Consider the following 9,582-nt stretch of genomic DNA (forward strand, 5'->3'; position numbering starts at 1 on the left):
TCTTCTGCTGGACTCCTAGAGCTCTACCTAATATTCATGTGTTTCCATCAGTTACTGGGTGAAGTCTCTCTGGTGGCAATGCACTAGGCACTAATATGCGAGTATAGCAGAATATCATTAGGCACCATTACATTGACTTTTGTTTTATTTTGGGTTCCAGTTATATTTGGTTCTTTTCTAGGTCTCTGTATAGCCAACTTCTGAGTCCTGACATTCCAGTCAGTGTGAGGTTTGGGCTGATTCTTGCAGCTTCGTCCTCAGGCTGGGCTAGTCATTGTTTGTCCATTATCATAATTTCTGTGCCACCTTTACCCTAGTTCACCTTGTAGGCAGGACAAATTTTATGTCAAAGTTTATATGGCTGGGTTCGAGGCCCCATCCCTCTGTTGGAAATCTTGCCTGGTTACAGGAGATAGCCAGTTCAAGCTACTGTCTGATATTGCTCACAGTCTTAAATAGATTCCTGGATTTTTCCATTGCATTGTTTCTCCCTCAACCCACAATGCACCCCGTTTCCAGTCATCTCTTTCAGTACTTTTGATTCCATTTACTCCACCCGATCCCTCCTGTTTCTATACTTAGCCACTTCTAGTGTACTCAAGAAATCTATTACCTCTTCCCAGGGAGATACAAGCATTCCCACATAAGACCTCCTTGGTACTTAGCTTCTTTGGATTTGGGACACATGAACGTTTTAATGCAGGGAGGAGAAAAGAACTCTTTAAGGAAGAGAAATTACCAGAGAAGCAAGTGAGAGCCAGAATAAATGATGTTGAGAAAGTCATTAACAGAGACAACTTAAAGAGATTTCTATCAAGAAATTAAATACCATCAAGCAAACAGGAGAATATATGGAACACCATTCTTTCTTTGCAGAAGAATTCAGTATAGCAGAATCAGTGCTGAGGAAACTGAAGGAACATTTGTATAGACTAACAATCATCCAAGGGTAATGCTGGGAAGACTAACACCCCAATTACAGAAAGCTCTGATGGAGTCACTCTGTGAAGTATACTTAGTGAACATCTAATTCTTCCAGGGTTGGTGTAGACAGTGAAAAGAGAATTGGAGTTCAGTCTTAATCCAAGAAGCAAATAGCAAGAAGTAGGTATAATCCTGCCTAAGTCCTTTTATTGTTATTATTCTCCTAGCGAAACTCACTTGTCTATTCTCCAGTGAGACTCTCAGACAATTACCTCCATTAAATTAAGTGACAAAGCTCTGTGGGTGAAAAGGATTTTCCAGAAGATATTTGGAGAAATTGAATGCATTTTAAATGGAAAATAAAAGCAAGGATTTCAGGTTTCAAATAATCTTGCTACTCACACTGTAAACAGCTGTTCATGTTACCTTAGAGGTTTTGAGTAGTGATAGCTGAAAACTCCCATGTCCAATAGATCCATCTTCAGTAATATGGAAGTTACTTTGGAAAATCCAAGTCGTCATTATTTTTAATATGCACTGGTGCCTTCTGCTTTCATTAGAAAGCTGAAGAAATGGTAGAGTTTTTTTATGAAATTGTATTTTGCATCATTTATTTTGCTCAGGGATTTTCACATAAGCTAATTCATAACTGACTTTCTTGAAGGTCTTATCTCCATTATAAAACTGATGTGACCAACAATAGGTTTCAATGACTTACCAAAATTTTGTGAATTGTGAGAAACAGGAATTGTCACTCTAACTTTGAATCCAAAATAGCACATGACACAGGATTTATGTCCTTAAATCATCACAGTGTTTGGAGGTTGAGATTTGTTCAGATTTCATCAAGAGCGTTCATTTCCTTTCTGTGGCTCCTTGGGTGACTTTCTCCTGCCATGTGTCCTTCGAATTATTGAAAGAATGTTATGTACTTTAATCATTTGCACATAGTAGTCATAGAAAAGAAACCTTTCCTAGCAGGACACTGCAAGCCTCTTCCTGTTAGACCAACGTGAAATGTAATACTTACTCAACACTTAAACAATCAATGCTCTCCAGGAAAAGGAGGGCAGGAGCTGTGTTAGTTTACACTTGATCTTATTGACGTCTCCAGATTTGATTTGAGAAGCATAATGTACATAGTGATATATGAATTCACAGATGAGTAGTTTACAATATATGCTAAGGTTCACAATGGGGTTATAAATTATCTGTGAAAACTACATTATTATTTTAGCGAAGTTTGGAAAGGTAAATTTGTGAAAATTGCATTATTATTTTAGTAATATTTGATAGATGCTAAATCTACTTAGTTGATTCCAGGATTCAGATTTTTCATATACATATAAATATATACTATTATATAATATATGTAATTTATAAACATATTAAACATAATAATTTTGCTACATATAACTGAACAGGGTGATAGATAAATGACTGATAAATGGATACTCCATCAAATACTTGTCGTGACTAAGCAGTCTAATCAAGTAAAAGCAATCATGTTCCATATATTTATAGTTATTAAATGAGATATAAATTGACATATAGTTCAGGCCATGGCAGTTTCTCTGAATGTGTTTGAATTAACTGAAATTTCAGTGTTCTTTTAAGAACATGTTGGGACACAGGAAATAAAGGCAATAGCTATTAGAGAGCCCCTGAGTAAATGCATTACAATCTCACACATTTTATCATAATTTCTGTTGAATTTCTTAACAGTATCTGTGAAGACACTTTCAAATGGCATTAGGCAGGAAAGATGCAGCATTGTGCCCTAGCCATAAATTAAAGTTCAGAGCACTCTTGCAGGAAGCATTTTCATTTGCATTGATATTCATGGAATAGAATTTTTGGCATACAGATACGAGATGAAGTGCTCATAAAAATAGATGCTCTTATCCATCAATGTAATACTTGATCAAGAGGTGTAAATATGTATAGTCTAAAATGTTTAGTTCGTATGTAGCAAGAGATTTTATGACCTCAAATTGCTTCTGCCTCCTTGGACCAAATAAAGAATCATGAGTCAATGCCACACGATTATATGTACTGAGGTTACTCTGGAGCAAGGAAGAGCTTTGTCGGATGAGGCGCCAAGAAAAGAAAAATATACAGCTCTGATCCTACAATTGTAGTTGGAGAGACTTACCCAACACTCTGTGGAACACTAATGGGCGATATCTTTTCCAGTCTATCTTAATAGTTCTGGTTATCTCAAATAGACTTAATCAACATACAAATTCTACAGTATCTTTAAGAACATGTGTTTTCTTCACTATCCTGAGTGAGGTAAGCCAGACCCAAAAAGAGCAACATGGGATGTACTCACTCATATTTGGTTTCTAGCCATAAAGGACAGTGAGCTTATAATTCGCGACCCTAGAGAAGCTAAATTAGAAGGTGAATCCAAAGACAAACATATAGGCATCCTCCTGAATATTAACCTTCATCAGGCGATGAAAGGAAACAGAGACCCACATTGGAGCACCGGACAGAAATCTCAAGGTCCAAATCAGGAGCAGAAGGAGGGGGAGCACGAGCAAGGAACTCAGGACCGCAAGGGGTACACCCACACACTGAGACAATGGGGATGTTCTTTTGGTAATTCACCAAGACCAGCTAGCCTGGGTCTGAAAAAGCATGGGGTAAAACCGGACTTACATAGCGGACAATGAGGACTACTGAGAACTCAAGAACAATGGCAATGGGTTTTTGATCCTACTGCACATACTGGCTTTGGGGGAGCCTAGGCAGTTTGGATGCTCAACTTACTAAACCTGGATGGAGGTGGGCGGTCCTTGGACTTCCCACAGGTCAGGGAACCCTGATTGCTCTTCAAGCTGATGAGGGAGAGGGACTTGATCGGGGGAGGGGCAGGGAAATGGGAGGCGGTGGGGGGGAGGAGGCAGAAATCCTTAATAAATAAATAAATTTAAAAATAAAAGAGTTAAAGGAATCCAAATGTACTAAGGCTTGATGGGGTATAAAGTAGTAAATGGGTAATCAGACAAAGGACCACCTGATGCAGTACGAGTCTGGGAAGCTGCTGGTAAAGCCAATTTTCTCCAGGTAGCACGTTAATTACACCAACAAGAACACACTGTCTAAAAGACTCATCATAAACCAAAAGGAAGGAAGAGCAAGGCTCTCTGGTAGCATGGTTGGAATCTATCGCAAAGGCATAAAGGAGACAGCTGAGTTGAGATAGTACCATTAGGTATACAAATCCACTAAAGGATTGTTTGATTTTGTCTTATCTTTAACTTCAAATTGTAATAGAAAGAGACATAATTTTTGATTGTTGAGTGAGAAACCATGCATCTCTGTAAACTAAGTTGGATGGAAAAACAGGTAAGGAGAATGTTAGCTATGCTCTGTTAAGAAAATAAGGATGCTAACCTGTTAAGGTGTTACAGGATGTTACAGAAATGTTAACAGGATATTTAAAAGCTGTTACAGGATGGTTCCATTCTGTTACAGGATGGTTCCAGAAAAAGGTAATATTTAAGGAAAAAGGATTTCTTTATATGTGGAAGGCTTGAAAAAAGCTTTTGCACAAGTTCCAACTTAAATACTAAGTTGAATATATTAATATTGACAATAATACAAATACTAATGATAATTATGTGTATTAAAAGTCATTACTTGCAGTTTCTTGGCATTGGGTACAGTTCACCTAGAAAATGCTACTATAGTATATTCTTGAACGAGTCATACATTTTGAAAACCCCAAAATAATCTCAAAGATAAATATATAACATTAGATTTTTACAACATTATTTCTATATTTAAATAGTGTAGTTTTTTTTCTTTTCTTTTTTTTGGGCAGAAAGTACTGATAGGAGAATGATTGGTTCCTGAATCCTGACAGTTAACTGTCTGTTGTTTACACTACATCTCCCAATTAACTTAAGTGGCTCGTTCCACATAATAGTTTGGATATATGTGGTATTAACTATTTACGTGAAATATAGTTACATATATATTTCTCTATATTAATATATACATTGTTTGTTTATTTTTATTTGCATTATTATATGCACATTTTACATATTATTAGAAATTGCTACAGACTATGACATGATTGACCCTTTTCTGCTTAATGAAGACTTTGGTTATAATTTGTGATACCTTGTTCATTTTTTTATTCTAAACTAAGAACAGTAATGTTGAGCATAGCATTTATAAGAGATAGTTTTAAAGTGGTTATAAACTAATATATATATAATATATAATATAATATATATTATATATATATTAGTAAAAATATCCTGTTCTTCTTAGTATCTAAGTCTATGCACAATTCTAAGAAAACGAGAAAAAATTCAAATAGTTTGATTTGGCTATAATCATTTCCGATGGCCCAAACCTTGCAATTAATTGGGTCTGGAGACCCAGAGACCCTCTCCTGCTTTTGGACAGTGCCACTATTTGCGATCATTTTTGCTTTCTTGACTTCTTTAATATTGGTTTCTAATTAAAGGCTTCCTAATGGTAAGAGGCCATTACTGATTTGTAAATGAAGTTATATATCACTTAGCAACCTCTAAACCTTTTAGCTCCTCTATTGATATTTGAATCATGAATTTCAAGCATCCACAATGAGCAGATGAGCTCATGTAAATGGTAACCAACATTTTCCTTGGTATGTAAATCAATAAAAATGTTGCTCTGCCTTTCAGTTCAGTGATCTGTATACTGGAAACAAACAGCTTTTAAAACGTATTTGGTATATGTATCAAATACAACAACAACTCTATTGTTGCCTACATTTTAAAGCTCATTCACTTGTTATAGTTTATATACACACATTGATTAAACATAAAACATAGAACATAATTTATAGACAAAATTGCAAATATTCATGGAATACAAAGAGAGTTCTCATATATGGTACATTTAATCAAAAATCAAGTTAAATATAATTATTTATTCATCTCAAATGTTTTTCATTTCTATATTGTAAAAATTTAATAAAACTTTCTTCTAGTTTTTTACATCTAAAGCTCGTTATTTTATCATGGTTACCTCACTCTGCAATAGTGCACCAAAATTGCTTGTCCCTGTGCAAGTGAAACTCAGTAAGCATTGACCAAGATTCATCCTCTCTCACTACATCCCCAGACCTCTTGTAAACACCCTTAAATCTTTAGTTTCTGTGACGCTGATTAGTTTTGATCACATACATTTGTGTGATCATTTGGTGTTTTTCTCTCTTTGGGTGGCTTATAACACTTAAGACAAAGAACTCGAAGTTTTTTGTGTTACTTCAAACACCAGGATTCCGGTATTTGTCATAGTTTTGTTGTATCACACTGTGTTTATATACTATATTATTTTATTCATGCTTATGGTTACTTAGCATCTTTCCATTTTTTAGCTCATGGTAAGTAGGGCTTTCTTGCCTCCACAGTGTTGATGTCTCTTCAACATTTTCTTTGCTTTTACTAAGTTATCAACTCATAGTAGACTTACAAGATCACAGTACTCCATTGTATTTGCACTTAAAAATAAATTTTTCATAATTATCATATGTACTCACTTGTAAGTAGTTTTTAAACATAAAGTAAAGAAAACCAGCCTACAAATCACAATCCTAGAGAACTTAGACAACAATGAGGGCACTAAGAGAAACTTACATAGATCTAATCTACATGGGAAGTAGAAAAAGACAATATTCTCCGAGTAAATTGGGAGCATGGAGACCTTGGGGGGGAGGGTTGAATGAGGGAGGAGAGAGTCAGGGAGGGGAGCAGAGAAAAATGTAGAAATCAATAAAAAACAATAAAATAAATAAATTTTGGATTGTTGCCATGAAATAATATTAGCTTCATTGCCAATATCTTCAAGGGTTCTTCTCTTTTTTTTGTTTTTGCTGTCTTTGTTTAGCATTTAAGATAATAAAATTCTTGGTTGGTTGAGGGTTAACCACAGTCTGTTGGACTTGATACTACCCAATATTTTGATTACATTGCTTAAGTAATTGTTAAGGACAAAATGTACTCAAAACATTCATAGAGCAGTCAAGTATGACTTTTATCTATGTCTAGGAAAATGATGTTATGTTACTTTGCAGGTGCCTATGTACTCCAGGTCAAGGCCACAGATGCGGATGACCCCACCTATGGAAACAGCGCAAGAGTCGTTTACAGCATCCTTCAGGGCCAACCTTACTTCTCTATTGATCCCAAGACAGGTAATGTTTTAATTTGGCACAACATTAAACCACTCTCTCAAAAAAATTCAACTTTAATTAAATTTTGGAATCAAATATTGCCTATTTCATTGTAGTCATATAAAATCAGTGAGCCATCATTTGAAAAAAGAGATACCAACTTATATGACTGCTGGAGGCATATTTTCTTTTACTGAGTAAATACTTAAATATTTCCTGAGCTTTGTGTAAATATAAATGTTTGCATGTCTATGTAGGAGGTCCAAACTTGTTAGCTAGGAGTTATTTACCTTTTTTAAAAATATCTCATGTCTAATCTTTTATTCATCAGTTTAAACTCATATTTTTATCTATCATTTCATGTCAGATTTCTAGGTTGTGTTCATTTTTATTGTTTAACCATGACTCGGAAGCATCTGTACTTTCCTTTGCTATCTGCAGAAGTAGTATAGAGGGTTGGTTTTGAGAAATACAACACATATGCTTGCAATGAGGGAAACTGAGCACTTGGGAACCTAATTAACCAAAACATTGATTCTGTTAGAAATGTTCTTTATAGACAGACCCATTTTTTTATGTTTTCTGTTAGTTTGGTGGGTTGGTTCTATTTTGTTCTGTTTTGAACAAGTCTATAAATGAATTTGAAATTTCAAAACTAGCTTTATTATATGTAGCATATTAAGTGCTTGGATATATACACATGGTCAATTTTATGTTTCCTTTCTTTATTCAGTCCTTCTGTCTTTTCAATTTGTGTCAAGAGAGATCAGTTCTGATGCCTGTATTTAGTAAGTCAGCATTCACAATTGATCCAGGGCTCCAGGTTTGAATGATAAGAAGGTTCGTTTGCAGATTATCTGGTTGTAAATGCTGAGTTTCATTAAGGAAACAGTTACTCTGACCAGTGAAAAAAACAAGACATCACATATCAAAATTAAAGAGGAACTTCAGAATAGCACTTATTAAAATAAGTATTAAATATAGGTTAAAATCGATTTCAATATAAATATGGTAGCTTAGTATAATATAAAATTGTAAACAAAGTAGAAGGAATACATTCAAATTATAATAAAATGTTTTTGCTTTTTTGAGATTATAATTATATTTCTCCATTCCCTTTCTCTTCAAACCTTCCCATACACCTTTCTTCATTTTTTTCAAATTCATTGCTTCCTTTTTTACTAGTTATTATTTTATGCATATGAAAATACATAAATTAATATGCACTCCTAAATATATTCAACTAGACCATATATTGTTATATTGTTACTTGAATTTCTGTTATGTGACTGATCATTTGACATTGGGCAACCAAGATGTACTCTTTTTTGGGGGGGAAATACCTTTCTTCTACCTCTCCTCAGTTTTTCCTGAAAGTTGAGAACCCTTGGGTATTTTTTTTAATCCATTTTGGCATTTGCATTGGTATCACCCTTGTTCAAATGGAAAATTTAAATTTATATCTTCAAGTGAATTCATTGTATTTTACATTACTTGCTTAAAAATTTCATACACATCATATAATGTTCTTTTATCAATTCTAAATATGAAAAATCTCAAAAAAGAAAAGTCTCAAATAAAGTTTTGAAGAAGTATTTTTAAGATACTGTATTTTATTTGGCATGTAGGGTGTGTGTGTGTGTGTGTGTGTGTGTGTGTGTGTGTGTGTTTATGCATACTCATACCACAGTAGCATATGTGTCTAAATCAGTGAAAAGTTTGTGGAATAACTTGGTTCTCTTTTTCCAAACTCTAATGCTCAGGAATTAAACTGAAGCCGTCAGACTTGACAGCCAGAGGTTTTCTCGTCCAAGTCTTCTCACTTGTCCACTCTAAGAAATGTGTTTAGAAGGGGATTTTAACTGAAGAAGGTCTAGAAATGGTGACTCTCTTTCAGTTGGACAGAGTGTCAGAAATTAAAGGCAATAACACCCAATTTAAAAGACTATGAGCTGTGGAAATAATGATTACAATTTATTTACCCAAGAACTAGGAGAGAAAATTGGGGAAGACATACATGAATATTGTTTGACCAGTTACTGAAGTTTTACTAGGGAAAATCACACATATTTGCAGGACAAAAAAATGAAAAGATGGAGTGATGTGGGAGTGTCATATATCAATCTGTTGATTTCATTGGTTGAGTAATAAACTGCTTGGGCTCATAGCTTAGAACATAGGTGGGTGGAGTAAACAGAACAGAATGCCTGGAGGAAGAGGAAGTGAGATAAGATGCCTCAAAGAGAGATGCCATCCTCCCCTCTCCCAGGCAGACACATGCAATGAAGCTCCGACCCAGGATGGCCGTAGGCTAGAATCTTCTCGGTAAGACCGGTGCTCACAGATTATAAGAAATGGGTTGATCGGGGATATCAGAATTAGCCAGTACGGGCTAGAGCTAAAGGGCCAAGCAGTGTTTAATAGAATTCAGTGTCCGTGTAATTATTTCGGGGCATAAGCTAGCCATGTAGGCAGCC

The 9,582-nt window shown here is 35.0% G+C and overlaps 1 protein-coding gene across 2 annotated transcripts in view; it reads left to right on the forward strand.

Moving 5' to 3' along the window:
• Positions 1 to 9,582, forward strand: part of Cdh12 (cadherin 12) — a 783,606-nt gene that overhangs the window by 706,530 nt on the left and 67,494 nt on the right. For both annotated transcript variants that reach the window (XM_013349767.2, XM_026783769.1), the window contains one exon: positions 7,007 to 7,126. In XM_013349767.2, the coding sequence (XP_013205221.1) occupies positions 7,007 to 7,126 (120 nt within the window). The remainder of the gene's footprint in view (positions 1 to 7,006; positions 7,127 to 9,582) is intronic.

The sequence above is a fragment of the Microtus ochrogaster genome, chromosome 19 (assembly GCF_000317375.1).
Source record: "Microtus ochrogaster isolate Prairie Vole_2 chromosome 19, MicOch1.0, whole genome shotgun sequence".
Lineage (NCBI taxonomy): Eukaryota > Metazoa > Chordata > Mammalia > Rodentia > Cricetidae > Microtus > Microtus ochrogaster.